General features: G+C 44.2%; 2 protein-coding genes across 2 annotated transcripts in view; one reads left to right on the top strand and one right to left on the bottom strand.

Annotated features, from left to right (window-relative positions):
* The window catches only part of LOC119393937 (uncharacterized), a 635,915-nt gene that overhangs the window by 519,357 nt on the left and 93,778 nt on the right, over window positions 1-22,780 (bottom strand). The gene's annotated exons all lie outside the window — the stretch shown is intronic.
* LOC119394785 (beta-mannosidase) overlaps window positions 1-22,780 on the top strand; it is a 57,666-nt gene that overhangs the window by 28,068 nt on the left and 6,818 nt on the right. Inside the window, exons 8-13 of the mRNA XM_049415988.1 lie at window positions 201-310; window positions 2,322-2,351; window positions 9,504-9,651; window positions 14,913-15,121; window positions 16,086-16,277; window positions 17,673-17,933. Coding sequence (XP_049271945.1) covers window positions 201-310; window positions 2,322-2,351; window positions 9,504-9,651; window positions 14,913-15,121; window positions 16,086-16,277; window positions 17,673-17,933 — 950 coding nt within the window. The remainder of the gene's footprint in view (window positions 1-200; window positions 311-2,321; window positions 2,352-9,503; window positions 9,652-14,912; window positions 15,122-16,085; window positions 16,278-17,672; window positions 17,934-22,780) is intronic.

Raw genomic sequence — 22,780 nt, 5'->3', positions numbered from 1 at the left:
AATAACTGCTTATGTAGAGAGAGAGAGAGAAAGAGATTCTTTAGACCCATAGTGCACGCATTTACGCAGAGCCGAGCGTAAACCCAGCGTGAGAAATCACGCGCTATAGGCGTATTGCGCATCTCGTGGTCTTCATTTCTGCACGCTTATAGACAAGCACAGGATTTACAACATGATGCCTCGCTTGTTCTACCCTGCAGGTAAATTTGAGCTACTAGAATCGCTGCGCGTGCATTTCGGCATAGCCGTTCCTTACCCTGGTGCCAACGGCACGGAAGAAGGATACGCCATGATGTCGTACTTGAGCCAGGTAAGTTCCAAGTTACTCTTTAGAGGGTGCATTCCTTTACAGATGGATAACTACAGCCTTAACAGTTTACGGATATTGTACTTAAGTACAGGACGATATATATAGCTCGTTGACGCCAACAGATAGAAAAAGAGAGTTCCACACTCGCCGCCATGGCTGCGATCGGCGCTGACTAACACTCCTAGGTGTAAATGCACGTATATACCCCATAAAGTGGAGGGAGGATGACCGCCGCCGTAGCTCAGTGGTAGAGCATCGGACGCGTTATTCGAAGGTCGCAGGTTCGTTCCCTGCCGGCGGCAAATTATCTTTTCGTCCACTTTACTTTCTTCACATTTATATCCTAATTTCTACAAATAGCGTCCCCTATACTTTCCCTGGAATTACTGTCGGTTAGTTCTCATTAAAATTGTGTCTAACAAATAAAAACGAGGCCTTAGAAGTCATCTTCTTTGCTCCATATATATATATATATATATATATATATATATATATATATATATATATATATATATATATATATATATCATAGGCAGCTTTTCTCGACACCAGCGGTACAGTTCGCGTGAACGGCACGCGCCACGTGGCGTGTCGACCTTAAAGAATTTAAAAGTCCCGCCATGACGTATGCAGTGACGGGACACTAAATAAAAGAGAATAAAAAAGACAGTACACACACCCTGAGACTGTCGCTTCACCACGGTACGCAGAAAGGAGAGCGCGGTGTGTCGGCGTTATCTCGAAGGCGGCGACTGGCAATGAATTGACAATTTTTCGAGGCACACTGCGGCAGATATCTCGCAGCATTCCGGCCGAGATGTCTGGGCGTGATAACTGCGCCCGCCATGCCTCCAGTGAATCATTTCTTTATTTGTGCTGATTTCTTTTGCCGTAACGGTTGGACATTACAGCTGCACGCTGTTCCGGGGTGTCTTGGCAGAGTCGGCGTGAAGCATAACGTTCGGGTACGAACATGATACTTTTGTGGTGTATGTTAGCAGAGTTCCTTGGGAAGACCTATAAGGTGTTTGCATGTTCCATTACCTCAAAGTAAAGCTAAATAAATGAGAGAACGCTAGTAATGTGTGGAGAAAACCAAATCGCTAATACTGATGTTTCAGGGTGCACTATGGGCCAGCACTTTTCATTTCCGGTATTTTGTAATTTGGGTCAATTAGGAGCATTGTAGCCACTTGCATGACGACCGTCGCATTTCATGGTACAAAGAGCACGAAATGGGCACAATGCGGACTTTGAAATCTCGAGATAATTTGGGGCGTCTTTATGGGAGGAACACGTATTGGCGGACCGCTGTGGCGTGAACATTAACGTTCGAAGCGAATCGTGTAATATCAATGCACCTTTGTAATCGTATTTTGCAATGAGGTCTAAATGTTTTAGTTTATGATCTGTCTTTTGCATAAAAAGCTCGTAGGTCGGACCAGATTAGCTTATAATACCTTGGAGACGTCGCATTTATTCGTGATGATGGAACCTCACTTAGCTTCTGTTGTTAAGTATTGGACCCGAAGGCCGCGGCGGTCGTATTTCGATGGAGACAAACGACTAGAGACCCGTGTGCTTTGATCTAAGTGCATGTGAAAGCAGGTAGTCGAAATTTTCGAAGCCGTCCACTACGGCACCTTTCATAATCATATCGTGATTTTTTGACGGGAAACGCTGACAATTATTATTATTATTATTATTATTATTATTATTATTATTATTATATTATTATTATTATTATTATATTGTGGTTGTTGTTGTTACTTTATTGCCTTTTCACGGGAGACCAGAGATCGTGTCTTAGTAACATTTAAATTTAATATTTCAATCTTTAAGTCTGGCAAGAATGATGGAATTATTTAGGACTGCTTAAAGGTTAATTTTGAACGTATAACGAGTGAACGCGCGCAGTTGTTCTCATACTGTTCGATTATTTCAATGACATCTTTGTTTAATCCAGTCGAGACGTGCCTGTTTAGCAGGGCTGGGCAAAGATACTTTGAAATTGTATCGCGATACGATACAAGATACTCAGGCAAGAAGTATTGCAGATACAGATACAAGATACTGCCGCAATAATTGTATCCGATACGATACTTGGCAATTGTATCTTAAGATACTTCGATACATTCTCAAATTTGTTATTATAGATCCATATAATGTAGCAGCAAACGCCTATACACGAAAATGTCTGCTTGAAAATGTCTTAATTGTGACCTATTTTATTTCACTTTAATGAAATGTCTGTTAGTATCTCAAAAGTTTTGCCCCTAAAGTACATTAGTTTCTTTCCAAAACAACTTATCGGGGCTTGTTTTAGCTTCTTCAAAGGACAGCTCTTTAACACCTAGCTGGCCGCGGTGCTTGTTTGACATTTTTGCAATTGATGGGAGTCGCTGTTCAGCTTGCCGACCAGCTAGCGGGTCGCCATATAATCATAATAACGTCAATAAGAAGCCTTCGCACGAAGGTGCAAATACCGGTATGGACTTTTACACAGTTTGCACAACTGTGTAAACTGTGCACAACTGTGTTTTAAGACAGTTTGCACAATACCGTATATCCGGACAGGTGTACAGCAGCAACAACGCTGGTAGCGACATTTTCTTTTTTTTTTGGAGGAGAGGGGTGGGGAACGGATGGTGTATACGGGGTTTGAGACCGTTCGCTAGCGGCCCGGCCGGCACACATGACCGTCTCCGTCCCACTTGTTTTTATTTACTAAATCAGTATGTTCGTGAGCTACACAGACATGACTGGTCTCAAGCATTTTTTTCGTGAGGAACATGTGGTCACCGTGTGCCGAAACATAGCCGTGGAACAAAATCTCTATATTTCAATCCGCGTCCAGATTTCACTCGTTGTATGCATCGGTAACGATGTTTCTCGAATCCTGACTCCAATTCCCCTTCAGAAATGACCTATATATGAGATATGGGAAAGGCTTCCTTTCAAATGGCAATGTCATTTTGTTGAAACTCTCTCCGACCCCACCATCTTCACTGTCCCGGCCCTTGGAGCTAAATTTCGCGACTGCGGCCCGCCTACTAAAAGCTGAGTTTAAGACCCCTCATGTATACGTAGATGACGTAAGGTTGCATTGAATTTCCATGTTCTACTTAGCTGCTGGCTTACGGGATTATTGTTGAAATACTCTTTAACGTGCAACCTTTTAGCAATTTTTCTTCAACGTGAGAACATGTGCAACACAGAAATGTTTCAGACGTATTGTATAATTGCACAAAGCGTCGCAGGACACCGCCGCTATTCGCGGTATTGCCGCCTATAGCTCCCTTTAGGTAGCGATTAGTAATACGAAAAATATTTAAGAAGGCCTAAAACAGGAAAACGAATATAAGTAAAATAGAGATGTGGTTTTGTGTCAAAGATTCACATTGAATGAGTACAGAAACACAATAAGACGGCGCCCTTAAAAGCTATGAGCATGAAGTATCGTCAACTTACCTATTGACACAATATAAAATTCAGTACCTATGGAAAACTGCCTGAAACGGCTCGTTGGGACACTCATGAGCAAAACGGAGCATTCAGTAAAACAACGTTTCTCGAATTCCCTTCCTAACATCTTTAAGATGGCTCCTAATGATTTTCATTATTATAATGCAAACTCAATTTCGCTATTTTCTTAAGCGGTAAGCAGAATCTTTTGTACTGTATACTAAAGGCACGCCCCACATAATAATATATTGGTTTTCAAAATCGCCTTGGCAATGTGCAAATGTGTAAACAGTAGTAGAAATAAAGCAGATAGTTTGAAGAATAAAGCAGAAATCTTATTTTGGAAGCGTGTTACAAAAGACACTGCAGTGACCAGACCGGAAAAACAGCGCAGAGACCTAGGTAATGTGTGCGATGCAAAATGACAGCCAAGAAAGCACTTGCGCTAATAATCACATTATGATTTCATACATTCTTTGGGTCAATGTAGATGGAAGTGAAAATACAGTACGCTAAGATATTTTTTTGTTAGGTAAACATTTGCTCTATTAGATCTAGCATCAGTACCAATGGTGCTAACGTTGTTAGAATCTTATTTGCATATAAGTTAATTCATTGCATGCAAGTCAAACTTACATCCACGAGATCTTTCAAATCGCTGGTATGTAAAATCCACGCGACACAAAGCAACCCCATTCTTGCACGCATCACATTTCGTTACGGAGCAAGACGCAAGAGAATCTTCAATAACGACACTGTAACAACATAAGAATTTGCGCGATAGACGCCGCACGCAGTGGAGTACGCGGCGCAGGACAGTCGCTAAGAGCAGGTGTCGCAGTATTGGCGCAACTAAAATGAAAAGAAATCGAGAAAACAAAAGGTACGTGGGTTGGGCGTAGACGTCCGCGTGTTTGTCTTCCTTATCTTCTACCCTCACTGGATGACTCTGGCGGAAGAATAAAGTAACGTCACTGTCCTTACACTATTCAAATGGCTTATTGGCACCAGTACCAGCTTGAGAAGCGGAGCTTGGCCAGCGATTATTGTTTCGCACGGTTGTGTTGCGATAGAAGTATCTTGTATCTTAAGATACACGATACATTATCAAATGTATCAGAAATACAGATACAGATACTCGTCTTTCGAGACGTATCGCGATACAGATACAAGATACCCATAGAGTATCTAAGATAGTATCTAAGAGACATGTATTTTCGATACTGCCCAGCACTGCTGTTTAGCAACGTGAATACTTGTGCGAGTTAATAATAGTATTAATAATATCTGGGGTTCAACGTCCCAAAACGACGATATGATTATGAGGGAAGCTGCAATGGAGGGCTCCGGAAATTTCGACCACCTGGGGTTCTTTAACAAACTTGTGCGATTTGGTGGTATATGTTTGCACAACTACTGCGACAAGCACGAAAGTATGCCCAAACGTGGCATCGAATGCGCCAATGAAGAAAGAATTATACTAACAGATGACGGGTCGAGGGCGAGTAATAATAATAATTTCCGAGGTTTTACGCTCGACAACGACGACCTGATTACGAGGTGCGCCATAGTGGAGGGCTTCAGAAATTTTCACCAATTGGGGTTCATTAACTTGCACCTAAATATAGTTACACCGGCCTCTAACATATCACCTCCATCGAAAATACGACCGCCGCGGCCGGTATCAAATACACGACTTTCGAGTTGGCAGCCGAGCACCGTAACCGCTATGCCACCGGTAGCTGATAACGAGCAGTGGCTTGGCTTCACTTGTTGATGATGGTGGTTATCGTGATGATCCTAGGGTAACTGGCACCTACCCACTCAGGAGGATTGGCGAAGAGTCGGGCGTATCACAAGATCTTAAAATTTTCACTTCCTGCTAGAGATTATGGAGTCAATCAGAATGAATCGTTGTTCTTAATGAATATCAGAACACCAAGTCAACCATTTCAATTAAACATTAAACACCTAAAAAGGAAGAAAACAGAGGAAGCAATCATTTCGACCGAACACCATAAGCTGAATAAATTCGCCGTATCCTACACATTGAGGGAATCGATTTCATGCGAACTAGACAACGAGTAGCAGTCTAAGCAGGATTTTTCAATTCGAGCCAAGCGTTGCCAGGAGGATCGACGCCATTGTGTAAATTGAGTATATGTGCGTACATTGTGGGCTTACCAGGCACGCCGATTACAGCTGTGTGCGAAGGGTCAGTTTTATGGCAACGAAGTGCACACTAAGCGCGATGTTTTGCATATCATGAGTGACAGTCATCGGCGTATTCGAGCAACGCTTAACTGTTGCTTGCGGAACCACAGTTATGTATTGTTTGTTACATTATTATAACAGCCGATAGCCTCAACTGAAAACACGATTGGCGTTGCCCCCACATGTAGCTTGCTTACGGTTTTTTTTTCCGAAGCGCTTTGAAGCACTAGCGTGGCTCTGTGCAATAAAGAAAAAAAAAAACTAGCGTGGCTCTGTGGTAGAGTGCGTGATTGTCATGCAGAATGCCTGGGTTCGGTCGGAATTTTTAAATGTGAAGCATTTCTTAGCGCACCTTTGGAACTTTGAGCGTTTCTATCTATCTATCTATCTATCTATCTATCTATCTATCTATCTATCTATCTATCTATCTATCTATCTATCTATCTATCTATCTATCTATCTATCTATCTATCTATCTATCTATCTATCTATCTATCTATCTATCTATCTATCTATCTATCTATCTATCTATCTATCTATCTATCTATCTATCTATCTATCTATCTATCTATCTATCTATCTATCTGTCTGTCTGTCTGTCTGTCTGTCTGTCTGTCTGTCTGTCTGTCTGTCTGTCTGTCTGTCTGTCTGTCTGTCTATCTATCTATCTATCTATCTATCTATCTATCTATCTATCTATCTATCTATCTATCTATCTATCTATCTATCTATCTATCTATCTATCTATCTATCTATCTATCTATCTATCTATCTATCTATCTATCTATCTATCTATCTATCTATCTATCTATCTATTTAGCCGCCCATGCCTAGGTGCTTTCATGATCGCCTCCTTATCTTGGTGTGGACCAAAAGTTGGCATGGGAGGGTAAGAGGATTTGACGAATATGACTGTCGGGTCATGAGATGAATAACGTGAAAATCCTGTCGCGTACGCCGTCAAACCCTTTCCTCCAGACACGTGTGGCACATACCCGCTTACCATGGGCCACGGTGCACGGGTACGCGCCACAGGTGATTGACAGTTCATATCCACCCAGGAACGGCGAGAACAGACATTGATAATTTAAATGGAAAATCATTAAGAAAAACTGACATCGGCAGCGTTGAACCAACGAATAGAAAGAACTAAATATAGTATCCCAGCAGGAATCAAACCCAAGCAATCTGTGTGGCAATCAGATATTCTACCAAAGAGTTACGCCAAGTCTATGAACTGGTTTTGAAAAAACAGCCCATGCAGGCATAATGGCGGTGCAACGTTAATTGTGTTTGTGGTGCTGGCTATCTAATCTTACAAGAAAGCAATAAACACTACATACGTACTCCTACGATACAGGCGTTATATCAGATTAACGTCTGTGGTTCCAGTGTTGGCTCCGCTTTTATAGCAGTCGAAAAAACATTACATTTGTATTCCTTTAATTCAGGAAGCTATATTGAAGCATTGCTACACCCCGGAAGAATACGTGAACGAAAGTTACGTATGATATTCACTAATTGCACCATAAAGTGCACTTAGTTTCGATAATACTGGCGTATGTACTCTAACGTGAGGGCTGACGTTACGTCGCGCCATAATTTACTCTTTAAACGCCAGTGTTATCGACGTGCCTGGTAAGCCCACGATGTACACAAATCTACTGTACTTACAAGAACACGTCGATCCACCTAGTAACGCTCGGCTCAAAGCCATAAGATACAGCACAGAAATACTCGCTGACTGCTTCGCATGAAACCGATGCCCGCAACGCGTGGGATCTGCCGAATTTTTTCCCTCATGGATAACGCCACCGACTCCAGCGCCGCGTTATCTGAATACGGGGTCCTTAGAGCTATCGCGTTAAGATTAACAATGTCAATTGCTGCTGTCCCTGGGTTGATATAAACTGTGTATCACCTGTGGCGCATATACCACGGGCGGTGGTATGCGGGTGCGTGCCACACGTGACTAGTCGAAAGGATTTGATGACGTACGCGACAGGCAAGTCACCTTATTCATGTAATAACATGTGCATCTTGTTCATCATGCATTCATGTCCTCCTACGCCAATTTCGGTATATACCAATTTATGTTGGGGACCATGAGAGCGTCCAGACTTCAGCGGCTAGATGGATAGGTAGCTAGATAGATGGAAACAGTCAAAGTCTCTTTAGTTCGCTAAGAGATGCTTTGCATTCATTATGATAAATTGATGGAACAATTGAATCAATTTGATTCAGATATTAATTTATCCCGAGCAATGCACATATTCCTGTCCGAGTGTGCTAGCACGGAAGCTCGAAACGACAGCAGCAAAGATGGAGCAAATGACATACCAGGTTGCCACATTATAGTTTCGATGGTTCGTGTTCTGAGGGAGGAAAAACGTCGGCACCCTAGCAAGAACTGATCAAGTGTCTCCACCTAATTGCACAACTATCACAAAGGAGTGATCACCACACTAGTTCCGTTCATGTATATATACATATTTCGAGATTCATCATCGCAATCCTGCCATTGCTGCTTCTGTCTTTTTTGTATTGCAACATTTTATGCTCCGAGAGAAGTGTCAGAGTGCTGTTAGACAGGTGAGGGTGCGAGACTTGGTGTAGACAATAAAAAGCATACTTTCCAAATCTGGCCGCAGTAATGAAACCCGTAACTGGAAAGAGAAGAAGAACACAGCCTGCAAGGAAAGGCTTAGCTCTATAGAGTGTGCCGCTTCATTTAGTACTGGTCATTTGTGTCCAGGTACCCAAACTAAGTGCAGTTTTCTTTGCTTCTCTTTTTCTGGATTTCCTTTTTCTTTTTTTCCTTTGGTGCCGCTATATATGCGTGTTTTTGAAGGAAATAAATCAGTGATAAGTCAGTGCATTGATCTTGCTTCTTCCTTTTGTCATTTTCTCGGTATAGTTGCAATGTGGTCATAGGCGTATCTCATTCACGTTGTCTCATTCTTCAATACACATGTCGGCAACACCCAGGCCCCCTCCGAAACAACAACCTAGCCAAAAGAAATGCTTTCACGTTTTCATCTCATAAGAATATGTTTAAGGATTTTCTGGAACTTTTTCTTGTAATGTCGACTAATACACATTTTGTATATGTCGGCTAGACCGATTTGTTCTCTGATTCCCTCTGATGTCTTCCCGTTTCTTGCTGTTATACGCCTATCACTTATCGTTCCGTTGCACGCTGGGTGGTTATGTTCTTCCCGTGTTTCTTGGTTATTCCCCAAGTTTTTGCCCTATGTGTTAGAGCTGGCAAAACGCGATGGTTGAACACGCTTTGCTTCAGTGACTGCGGCAAGTTGCCGGCCATGAGTAAAGGATGACTGCAGTAGGCGGTGACCGCTATGTGATTGCAAACTTTGGCTAACCCTTAGCTAACGCCGTCTAATTTACTGTGGCACCGCCACCACTGTCTTTAATAAGTCTCAATTCATTTGCCTGAGTCGTCTTGCGTCTTCTTTCCTTTACGTTGTTGCAAAAACAAAACACAAAAATACAGGTCGTGCAAGCCGAAGGTGTTCGCACCGGCTGCGAGTCATTCCGACGTTGGCGCAGCTACCTCGATGACAGCGGTCGTGGCCACACCATGGGCGTGCTCTACTGGCAGCTGAACGATATCTGGCAGGCACCGTCGTGGTCTTCCATCGGTGAGTTATTGTACAAAGGTGGTAGCCAAAAAGTTATTTCGAGAGTGATACGACCCTACGGCCCCCCTTCAAGTACGTTCGTGCATGTGTTTGTAATACAGGCCGGGTGTTTCAAGAAATGTGTCCAAAATCCTCAAAAATGCGGGAAAGGGCAATATTTGTTTAATGCTTGCACCAAGCGTACCTGGGCGATACTCAAGACTCTCCTTGCCAAGAAAGAGACCAAGAGCGCAGCAAAACAGAAAGTACACAGACTTATACATAACCACCCGGGGGAAGCGCAAGACATCATCAAAGAAGTGAAGGAGAAGTTCCTTGGTACTCAGCGGAACATCAATGTACATTCGCGCTTTGACGAATATCGAGGTAACCCAAACACAGAACTGGATCGACCCTTCACGGTGGCAGAGATAGAGAGGGCCCTCAGCAAGCTCACCCGCAACACGGCACCGGGCAACGACAGAATAAACAATAAGACACTCCGGAACCTAGATGGACCATCTCTAGACGCTCTCTTAAAGTATGTCAATGACTGCTGGGAAAGCGGTAAAGTCCCACCGGAATGGAAACATGCTGAAGTAATCATGATTCCTAAACCCAACAAGCCCATCACTGTTCAGAACTTAAGACCCATTTCTCTCACCTCGTGTGCTGGAAAACTCTACGAGCACATGGTGCACAACCGCCTGATCGAATATCTCGAGGACAGCGGACATGTCCCAAAAACCATGTTCGGATTTAGAGCTCACCTGTCCACGCAAGACGTCTTACTGCAGATCAAGGAAAAAGTTATCGACAAACTGGACACGCACATCCAGAGAGCCATCCTCGCACTAGACGTGAAAAGGGGCTTTTGACAACGTGTCGCACGAAGCCATACTGCAACACCTGAACGTCTATAACTGCGGAGAAAAGGTGTATAACTACATAAGAGCTTTTCTGAAAGAGAGGACAGCCACAGTGGGAATAGGCGACTTGCGCTCCGAGAAGTTTGAAATACCGCCGAGGGGTACGCCACAGGGCTCCGTTATCTCTCCAATGTTATTCAATCTGGCGATGAGCGCCTTACCAAAGGAACTGAAAGAAATAGAAGGGATTGGCCATGCAATATATGCTGACGACCTCACCATCTGGACTACGGGAGGATCCACAGGCCAACAGCAAGATGCTCTGCAAGAAGCGGTTGACAGAACAGAAAGATACCTGGAAGCATGTGGACTGACGTGCGCACCAGAAAAGTCTGAGCTCCTAGTGCTAAGAAAGCGCACAAGAGGCCGACAACCGCAGCAGACACGAGACCCGGAAGTGAAGGTAGGAGGCGTCATAATTCCTCAGGTTTCAACGCTTCGTATCCTGGGACTCCTGATTCAAAAGGATGGGGCCGGGGGAGCAGAGTTGGAAAGGGTTCAGAAAACCGTGCTACAAGTTAGCCATCTGATCAAAAGAGTGACCAGCAAAAGTCACGGACTCAAAGAAGAAGATTGCACGAAAATTATACAAGCGCTGATCACAAGCATTATCACGTACGGGACCCCATACGTAGACATGAAGAACAGTCAACGGATTAAAATAAACACTCTAATCAGAAAAGCCCACAAGATTGCCATGGGCCTGTCGCCCTCCACATCCACGGAAAAGCTGCTTAAAATGGGAGTGCACAACACATGGGAAGAGCTCGTGGAAGCGCACAATGTCAACCAGCTGGAGAGACTGAAGCTGACGAATACGGGTAGAGCCCTACTTCAAGATCTAGGTTATCAAGTCGAAGATGGCATGCACCTTCCTCAGCGTATCCCGCACGAGATCAGAAACAACCTACACATAACCAATACCAAGAAACATGCACCCTGAGTACGACAAGGGAAGAAGACACGCTAGGATACAACTGCTAAAGGAAACACTAAAACGCACCAACAGCAATGAAGAGGACGTGAGGTACACGGACGCAGCGGCTTACATTACAAATGACCGTTTTGCAATCAGCGTGGTCGACGAAAACGGTCAAGAACTGACAGCAACATCCATACGTGCCAAGGATGCAAGCACAGCGGAAGAGTTGGGCATAGCCCTAGCCATCGCTACATGCAAGAAGACGCGGGCTACCGTGATCACGGATTCGCAAGAAGCGTGCAGAAGGTACATGAACGGAAGGATCGGAAAGGCAGCACTCCATGTATTAAACAGCACGAAGGTGGAAGAAACCACCATCCTCTGGACACCGGGACACGAGTCTCTCGCGGGGAACCAGGCGGCGCACGCTGCGGCTCGAGATCATGCACGCCGAGCCATCTCCGACACGCAGAGAACACGTACCGATGGCTGTCACAACGAGGATGAACGCATACCGAAGAAGTATTCAGACATTTTGGCGCATTACAGGAAGCAGAGGAAGCGGTACCCGCCGGCACACAAGAGTCTGAGTAGAGAGCAAGCGGTAACCTGGAGAAGACTCCAGGCCGGAACTTACCCGCACGGAACATTGATGCACGCAATGTATCCAGGGACTTACAGGCGGGACTGCAAGTTTTGCCCACCGGACACGCGCAACACCCTGCGCCACATGGTGTTGGACTGCTCGAACAATCCAGACGTACCACCGTCATCACCCCCAAGCGGAAACGCAGAGGAAGGAGCACACACAGAGAAAGAACTAGAAAACCAGTGGGAGGCTCTGCTGGTGACGCAAGACCCTGACAACCAGCTACGATTGGTGAACAGGGCTCGGGCGGCGGTAGCGAGCCATGGCTACCTGGACTGAGGAGGCCACCCACCTTAGGGCTCAAGTACCAAGAGCCTGGTCAAAATAAAGTTCATTTCTCTCTCTCTCTCTCACAGGTGTTTCTTCTGTAGCCGCAGGCATACTAAGATGGCCGAAGACATCATTTGGGGCCAGTGAAAAAAATTAAGTTAATTAACTTTCTAATTAGCGGAGTTAGGCGGTTATGTCGAATGGGAGAATACATAGAGTTTCTTACAATAATACCTAGAGGGGAATCTGGCGCTAGTGTCTACACGGGCTCCTTGAGCTACGGTCCCGTACTTGAGCGGCGCTTCAACCACCATTAGGAATGATGGGAAGTACAGGCTTCGGATTTGCTTCGGATGGATTAGGTTCTTGAGATTCGCAACGCTTCTTTGCCGAGTGTAAAGCCAAGCGATATGAAGTTATTTCCAAATAAAACTTGCTTTATTCTTTTGTACGTAAAACTTATTGCAACAAGTTTGTGTGACCGTGAGATGCAACTGAAACTTGGGCAAATTCAACCACCAGGGTATGCATTGCTCTGCAATTGTGTTCCAGATTTGGCATTGCAATATAATGAATTATTTTCTTTACAACACTTAAAACAAACGCGCTTGTCTTTCCCTCGAAAGTACGCATTATCTATTCATAGAAATAGCAGTACCTTATTGAGTGAGAAACACTTAACGTATCATCTGCTGTGATGCCAGGTGCGTCTGTCGAAGTGAACTGCCCCCAAGGCATCTCTCGTTTTGTTGTGACGTCGAGTCAGAGGAGCTTGGCGGTGAGTCTACTTAGCTTCGCCCTCGTTTCGCAGTCGATTTGAAAGAGTTTTGACAAGTCGCGCTTATCACAAAACGTGAACTCTATGCAATTTCCTGTACTGGCATGGGACGCTACATCTATGCGCAGCGGTGAGTGCACGACGCTTTGCTAAAACTGTCAAATACAACCTGTAAAGCTGCAACGTGGCAGCAAAGCAAGAAACCTTGTGGTCTTCAGCCTCTTTGAACAACAAAGGCACTGCTTGAGTGCTTTGCAACGCACCCTACTGCCCACGCCTCGCAAAGAACGAAACTGAAACTGTAGAAAAAGATCCGTAGACAGTTCGCTAGCTAACGAAATTCAATCCGAAGCCTGTACTTCCCATCATTCCCATGGTGGTTGAACGATCGCAGCGCCAGTTTCCTCTCTAGGTTATTGTATGAAACTCTATGAGAGAATATAAGCCAGTCATGCGAGGAACCCGTTCCAGCTTTGAGATTTCGAAAAAGCTGCCTCTAGTTATATTTGCGAAGCAATGAAATTCACCCAAATTCAGCGGCGAAACCGAAATCGAAATGCGGAAGAGCGCTACTGCCATATTCTTATGAGACGTCCAGAGTGAGCGATCGTCCTACGCCTCTGTAATCGTTGTCTTGAACAGTGACGTCACTTTGGTCGCCTGCTTGTTGCGCTCATCGGTGCTACGGTTTCGCTTTCACCGTTGAATTTCATTACTCCACAATAATTACTAGAGGCCGCTTCTTCTATACCTCAAAGCTGCGATGGGTTCTTCGCCTGAAGAACTTCAATTCTTGAAATAACCGCCTAACTCCACTAATGAAAAAGATAATCATTATAACTTTCTTAATTGCTGTCTCAAATGATGTCTTTAACTATCTCAAGATGCTTACCGCTACAGAAAAAGCATTTGTGAAGGGAGCGAGCGAATATCGCGTTTTCCTGATTTTGGACGATCTTGGACACACACACACATATATATATATATATATATATATATATATATACACGAAAGAAGGTAATTTTGAGGTCTAGTTTCTTTGTTTCATACAACCTTAATGAAAACCAACAGATAATGACGCGAAATGTGACCGAATTAACGAAAGTTTGACGCCATTAAAGAATGCACATGCTCGCCAGGACAAGAAAGCACGTCCGAATTAGCCGATTTTGTGAATTAACAAGGTACACCCTCGTTAACGAGCTTTTACTCTACTTCCAATACCAACTTGAAGTTTGGCGGTGTTACAGTGTAGGCTTGGGGCCCTCTGAACCATTGCCACCATGTTGCAGCTCATACTGAGCGCAACTCTTCATGACCTCTGTAAGGCGAAAGCCTTAGATGCCTCCCCAGACACGAAAATTGACCATCGGCGTCGGCGGCGTCAACATGAGTGATGCAAAAGATCATCACGCATGATGTCACAGATCGCCAAAATGGTCAAACGTGGCCTGTGCACGAAGGCAGCGCAAAACAAGGTAAGGTGTAGAAAGCTTGCAATGCCTCCGATCTTGGAGGCAGTGCAAAACCACGTTAGGTGCAGAAAGTTTTCGAAGTGCGGCGTGGGTGGATTAATAGATCAGCTGACAAGAAATATAAAAAGAAGATGACTTTCGCCTTCGAGTCGTGTTAGGCGAGTGCATAAGGGACCCTGTGAGTTTGTCGTTTTGCTTTGTAGCCGAACCCTGTATGTCACTTCAAGCGCTTCTTGCATCTCTATTTTTTTTTCTTCAGAGTATGGTGGTCGTTGGAAAATGTTGCACTACTTCGCCAAGAAGTTCTACAGTCCAGTGCTCGTGTCGCCTTTCTTAAAAGGAAAGGACCTCATCGTGTTTGTCCTCAACGATGAACTTTCTCGTTTGGAAAATGTTTGGCTCAACATTATTTCGCAGAAGTGGACGTCATTCGTGCCGGCGAAGTCCACGGCGTTTAAGCTCAATGTGGTAAGCGAGGCTAAAGCGACCCTAAATTAAAACGGCGAGATCACTTTAGGCCGAAGAGTTATTCTTGAAAGTTGTAACCTATGGTGGTGGACAGACACTGCGTGAGATATCGAAAATAGCGAATCGCGAAGGTAGGCATAGCTGTGCGCTCGCCGCTTGCCACTAGTTGTATAACGCTAAACGCGGATTAACCACAAAGATTCGCTTTGCGTAGGTTCTAGCATCTACGCTGAATATCTGTAACTTTTTTGCTGATGCGTTAGCGTTATGAGTGTCAAAGTACACAAAAGTGTATAAATATATATTGTAATACACCAAGTTTGTGTGAACCCTATCGTATTTACTTGACTAGCAATAACTATCATCTGACTTTGCGTCAACTATCTGTAGAAAATTTGTATGTGTGCATTTAGTAAGAACACGCCAGAGATATAACATGCAAACACACAGACTCACATGCATTTGGGTATTCGGACCAATCCGTGCTTCCTCCCGGCATAAAAACTTGGCCTCCGACATGAAATCCTGGATTGATAAGTTTGCCTATTGCCTGGGCATGTGCAGATAAGTTTTCGTGCTTGCTTTCTTTTCCGGCCGTTGTGCGCCTTCGCAGTTGTTAGTCGGCGCTTGTGGTGTCTTGACTTCTTTCTTGTGTCCGTGTTTGCACGCCCTGCCTGTTTAGAATGAATAGTACGGCCCCCTTTACAGAGAATTCGTCTTGGAATTTAAACCATTCGCACATTGAGGAATCTTGCGGCACTAGACAATGGTTTCCGTATATTATTTTTCAGAAGTGGTCTAAACATTTCACTCAACGTCGTACACCAAATAGCCTGAAACTGTTTTTTGTTTTCTAGCTCTATGTATACTATTAGCCTTAAGTGCAATTCAATTGTTATTTCTTTATTTAACGCATAAAAAGAAAAATCAAGAGGTTAATCGTGCATCCTTGCCTACGTTGCAGCCCGCTGCTAGCTCCTTTGAGGCAGTCACCATATCGTTGGGCAGCCTGTGGAACAGCAGTTCGTGCTCGAGTACAGAATGTTTCTTGTGGTTCACGCTAGAGGACGCTCTGACAGGGTTCTCGCTCGCGCCAGAGGCCTACGTGCTGCCCGCTGCACTTGCCGACGCAACCTTAATGCAGGCAACGATAAAGGTGAGCTTTGCAGAAGAATTTAGTTGTTATACAGCGCCGTTAGCATAAACGCCGCCATATTACTTCTGCAGAAGCCCTGAAGGCGGAGGAAGGAGCTAAGCGCAGGAGGTTGAAATCTGGTAGCCTCCCGCTTAGCTCGGATGGCAGAACGACTGCCACGGGAGTGCGTTGGTCGCAGGTTCGAATACCGAACTAGGACTAAATTTTTTTCGTCAAGTGGGAAGCGTTCGTTCTTAGAAATTTGTACTGATTTCCCTGTAGCTCCGTGCTATGAACGGGTGGATGACGCCTCCCCCCCCCCCCCTTTCAGACGTTACATTTGTAGTAGTCTATCACCTCTATAAAGAACGGTTCTGCACCGAAATGACGTGAACAACGAATAATTCCTGAAGTCCAGGATATACGATCCGAGCGTTACAGTGACCACTTCTTTTTAAAGAAGTGGCCTGTCTAAAAACGTATCTTGAATGCCCGGAGTGCTTGACTACCAAAGCGTTTGACTCCATTGCATTTGACTCAGCTGGTTGACACAAACATTTGCGCTATGCAGCGTTATTATACCTTGCATACAATTTACCTTAACGTTTGCGTAAACGCAAAACAAAACCTCGCTCACGTCAATTCCCACATACTAGTGGCACTTAGGGTTACCACAGCCATACTGGTTTTCTACTGGTATAACCGGTTTTCCCTCGCGGTTCTGGCTTTGGTGCGACGCCGAGCTCCGGCGCGCCATTCGCTGGCTTTTTCTTTCTCTGTAAATCTGCAACATCGCAAGCACTTTCTAGCGTTTTTCCATACGTGGTAGATAACTAAAAAGCCGTAAACGCACTCATTCTTTTATTATTATTATTATTATTATTATTATTATTATTATTATTATTATTATTATTATTATTATTATTATTATTATTATTATTATTATTCAGGCGAAAGCCTTAAACGCCTCATAAAACGCGAAAATTGACCATCGGCGTCCCGCGGCGTCGGGGACAACAGGAGTGATGCAAGAAATCATCACCACGTGATGACGTCACAGATCGTCTATATTCGTGACGTCACGTAACGTAACGTCACATGATGACGTCATACCATGACATGGTAGCTTGGTTAAAGGTGGGCCGATCACGGAGGAAATGCAAAACCATGCAAGGTGCCTCCGATCCTGGAGGCAGCACAATACCTCGTTAGCTGCAGAAAGCTTTCGGAGGGTGGCGGGGCGGGATCAATACATCGACTGAGAAGAAAAAAAAGATGGCTTTCGCCTTCGATTCGTCGTAGGTGAATGCAAAAGGGACCCTGTGATTTTTTTCGTCGCCAGTCCCTCTTGTGTCTTATTCCGCAGTTTTCTTTAACGCAACTCCATCCTCGCTCACCTTTACCAATTTTCCTCAGGTGAGGTCCGTAACGGGACCACTGTTTCCCGACTACGAGCCGTACACCTATCAAGTGGACCTTTCCACGGATAACGTGGCGGTCTTCGTGTGGCTCGACTCGCAGCGCCTGAGTGGCCGCTTCTCCGACAACGGATTTCTGCTCAGAGAGCCCGCCAAGGAGGTTCTGTTTCATACCAGCGACAACGTGACTGCCGAGCAGCTTCGAGAGGCCATAGCGATCTACACAGTCTCGGACTGCACGACTAAGCGAGGGTGCCCGGTCGGCTACAGCAAAAACTTTCCACCCCCATCTTCTGATACAACGCAAACACGGAATGTACAGTGACGAGTGGACACACGAGCGCTGACTTGACTAGCGTAGCGTATACAGTGATGACAGCGAGTCTGTGCGTATTAATCATGTAATACAGCATAAACGCACAAGGACACATTGCAGAGCGGACGCACGATCGCTTCCCTGAAGAGCGTGGCGATGTGTCTGATTTCAGCTCTCGTGTGTCCGCTCCTTGCCGGGTCGTTGTGTGTTTTACGCTGTATAACAATATGCATATACATCGACTCGCCCAAAGCGCTACACTGCTCAAGCAGAAATTAGAATCCCGTTGCTTAGTGATGAACTGCGTCGATCGAAGAACACCAAATGATTGCGTGCGAGACATTTACGCGACCTTAAAATTTGTCTGTTGAGATGACCCTGAATATCTTTATCTTGAAGAAATTGCGGAATTTTAGTAAATTCTAAACGCCAGTGATGATAATTTTATTCCGTGTGGGTCTATAGGCACGGAATCGATTCAAACAGCATAGGAGTGTCCTTGCTGTTCAATGTACTTGCTGCCGTGTACTGTCTCTCGTGTGTATGTTAGACTTCTTATTGTAGAGCGTTTTGTGCAGCTAAAAATGGAAACATTTCTCTAGACTGCTTGCACATTTTTTTTTCTTTCCGTAAGTGCAGAAGTGCTAGGCATCGCGGGCGCATGACTATTGCGGATAATAGGCAGTTTCAGAATAGGGTACGCAAAGCTTTGCGTTAGCGATTGTAGCCACTGCACATGCGTCATACGTTATCCTCTTGGGTAACCACGTTAAGCAACAAAAATAGCGTGTCGTACCTAACGAACGCTATCCCTACGCTATTTCAAAATCCTCTAATGATGCTGGTACGTTTATGCGTATACCTGTTCACGTATACCGATGTAGCTTTACCCGGAACTTTCTCCGCCCTGCTTCTGCAGAATCTGAAAGGCTGTGGGCGTGGAACACATTGTTAATGGGCGGTTGGAATGTTATTTAGGTTTGGAATATTAATATCCGAGTTTTAGAAATGCCAGTAAGAGCTTCACTTCTGCAGACCTATGATGCAATTTCAGGTCAAAAGGCGATCGCGTTAACTGTAAGAAAGTACTTTTCTCGTATGGGCCGGGAAAAGGGAATATGAATGTGTTATCCCGGGAAACGTATCATGCAGAATCGCATCGACAAGATTCCACTGAACTGCTGCTATTTATGTTGCCGCTCATGCAACTGTTTCAACTGAGATAGTCCATATTGATAGATTAATCCCACAACGTTGCCGAAAACGGTGTATCGTATAACAAAGCATTCTTTTTATACAGGGTGTCCCAAATATCACGCAGCGCGATTTAAAAAGAGAGGAACGTCGTTACGCGAAGCACACCCAGTGCATATTGTTCCCAGTGTACTGTAGTAACCACTACTATTTCCTTGTTAATTAGGTTTACTTAATTAGTCCTAATTACGTTTATAACTCGACAAGTGCTGGTCTAACCATTCAAATGTGAATGATGCATAGGTAGGCATGTGCGAATGACATCTAACTGCGCTATTTTCAATAACGTACTAACTGCGTTCTCGCTTCTTTTGGCTAATAAAGACAGCCCGCAAAATCTTTAAAAAAAAGTGACACGTGACTAGGCTGCAGCGCGCATCAGGAAGCAGCGCCCTCAAACAGGATCACTGTTGAGGTAGCAGGTCAAGACTACGCTCCCACCTTTTGCGGGTGGGAGCGTAAGACCAAATCCCGGCCGTCCAGTGCGCCCCCGACAGGGCAGTTAGGCTAGACCTGCTGGTCGCCATGTGGGAGTTGCCGGGTGGCGCGGGGCAACCTCAGCGTCTGCACTGGACTCTTAATAAAGTTGTACTCTCTCTCTCTCTAGTCGCGTGTTATTTTTCCTATTTCGCGCGCTTTCTTTATGAGCTGCAAAAATGAGCACGTAATTACTACGTTGCTGAAAATAGCGCCGTTAGATATCATTTGAGCACGCCTACATATGCCTCATTGACATTTGAATAATTAGGTGAGCACTTGTCGAGTTAGAAACATAATTAGGACTAATTACATAAACCTAATTAACCAACAAATTAGTAGTGGCTACTGCAGTATACTGGGAACAATATTCACTACGTGTGCTTCGCCTAACGACGTTCCTCTTTTTTTTAAATCGTGCTGCGCTTTATTTGGGACACCCTGTATATGAGCGCAGTTTTAGGAAATCATGTAAAAAAGGTTGTTTCTTTTCCGAACGAAGTTATAGCCGGCCACAGACGCTGAAGCTGATCAGCGCTACTGGTAAAGTGAAGGTTATCGTATAACGATGTGTGCGACTTCCAAGCGGCACGCTGCCAATATGTGCGACTAAACGTGGATTTCCCGATCCATGGAATAATATGAGCGCTTCTTCCTATTCAATACGCACACAAAAAATGGGCGCCAAATAATGAAATATACATTGCTAACTTAACCATTAAGGAAATAGCATCGTCCGCTAGAAACAGTATTGTGTAATCACCCTTTTAAAAATATAGCGAATGTACGGAAGAAACATTTTACTGTGCGTAATATTTTGTAGTATGCAATTCCCGAGGGCTAACATTCTTACAGCGTTATATTCGTATTGAATAATTTTGCTATCTCATAAAACACACTTGCACCATAAATGATGCTTTGAGATGATTATTCTTAAAATGAAGCTTGAGCTCACGGTTAACTGCAATTTCTTTAAAGTTCTTTCATTGGACGACAGCTTGGACAATTTTGGTAAAGTTTACTGCGTTTGCGGGATAGCTGCGTTTTAGTAACTGTACATAGCAATGAAATTCATGAATCTTGGACCTGGTACACTGTACGAAGATTACCGAAAATCGGCGCTCTTTGAAAAATATACAAGTCCGTACTTTTATACAAGCCCATAACTGTTCACCAAAAGCAGCTGCTACAGTTCTATAAATTGTATCCATTAGAACATCTCTACAAGACAAATATTACGCATGAATTCCTCCTCCCGAAGCGCAATAGCGTGTCATCGGTCGTACATACGCCGGCAAGAGAACCTGCTTTCCAATAAAGAGCTTTCTCTCTCGCTGAAATTTCTACAAACGCTTACGATGGTTAACGGGTTACTGACAGAAAAATTTTGGTTTGGCGTTGTTTTGCTGCAATAGGTTCCTGGGGGCCTATTAGTCATAACGCGGCACATCGCTTGCTGCGGCGCGCGACAGATAATAATTAGTCTGCTTATTACCGACCCGTCTCTGTTTCGGTTTGGAAGAGCTCCAATAACGACAAGCCGTCGGGTACAACTCACGTGACCTATAGCTTGTGAAACGGCATACAGGACTGTGACGCAATTCCGCGCGGCCTGCAGTCTGCCGGCCATAGGCGTGCGCACAGGGGGGGGGGGGGCAGGGGGCCGGCCGCCCCCCTAATCACCTAGGAGGGGGGGGGGGGCGCAAAATCTGCCCCATACATGGACTTAGTAGGGTGGGGGCGCGCTGCGATGAACCTTCGCCCCCCCCCTAATGGGGAACCCTGCGCACGCCTATGCTGCCGGCGTTCTTTCTAGTTGCAGAAATATCGATGGTACTATCGATACTATCGATAGCTGAGTCACTATCGAACTATCGAGGGTAAAATATACTATTGATAGTAAATGCGATGGTACTATCGATAGTATAAAATCAACAGTGCGAACTCACTGCAGAATAAACTTGGCTCCCCTAGCACGTCGTACATAGAGCAGCCGGAGGAGCAGGCTGAAGGGCAAGAAAGTTGACATGCTTGTGTTCCTTCACCAGAATGCTTGGCTGACACATGACAATTAAGTTATACTGTTCAGCTGTAGCGGAAAGAAAGGCGTTACATGTGGTGGAACTGCGTGGCTTCAAATTTATATTGCATTTTATGATTAAAAAATATCAAGAACTAAGTTTGTTAACTCTTTCCTGACCGTGGGAAAATTGGCCACATTTCGTATACTTTAGTAATTATTTTTTATTATAAGTAATATGATAGATACAGTGTAATAATATATATCAATATAAAGGTAAGTGATTGTACGTTTTAATGGTATTACTTTAGAAAATATTATTAGGGAATATTATGCAAGAATATTTATAAAAACAAAATTTAGTGAACATTGCATAGAACATTTTTATAGTTGTGCTCCCAATGTAAAAGAAAAAAACGAAAAATAATATGAAACTTACAAAATGTTTTCTCCAGAGTCTTCTATATTAGAGGAAAGTTTGAATGATCTAGCTCAAAAAGCGTATGAGTTACATTTTTTGTGTGTGTCTGCCCAGTGAAAACTGCATTGTTCCATCGGGTTACACGGTCATATTTTTTCCTCTAAAAATTTTTCAAACAAAGTAATACAATAAATACATTTGCTACGTGATCCCTAGGTATCTAGCAAATTATGGTAAATAGCAGCACAGAAAAAAATGCAGATACCAAAAGGTAGGACTGAACACGGCACCAAAACATCCTAACGAATGGCTTCACCGCACACAATAAAAATACTCTAAACTTGTAGGCTCAAAAAAAAGTGTTCACATTTAAATGTCTGACACTATTGAAATAGGTGGAACCATGTCTGAAAGCTCTAAGATGTAAAAAAAAATTTCTTCTAAGGTCGGTGTGTCACTAGGCAAAACAGGCGTTACAGGTGGCATTTGTTCGGTCGTCAAGTTTCGTGATCTCATAGCGCTTTTTGTGTTTTCTCCGCTTCGTCAATTGGTAGGACTTGTTCTGAATATACTTGTTTTGGGGACGTGTGGTCGTGGAAGGTCGACAATACCAATTAA

This window comes from Rhipicephalus sanguineus, chromosome 5 (assembly GCF_013339695.2).
Source record: "Rhipicephalus sanguineus isolate Rsan-2018 chromosome 5, BIME_Rsan_1.4, whole genome shotgun sequence".
Classification (NCBI taxonomy): domain Eukaryota; kingdom Metazoa; phylum Arthropoda; class Arachnida; order Ixodida; family Ixodidae; genus Rhipicephalus; species Rhipicephalus sanguineus.
This window is presented reverse-complemented; position numbering and strand designations above follow the sequence as displayed.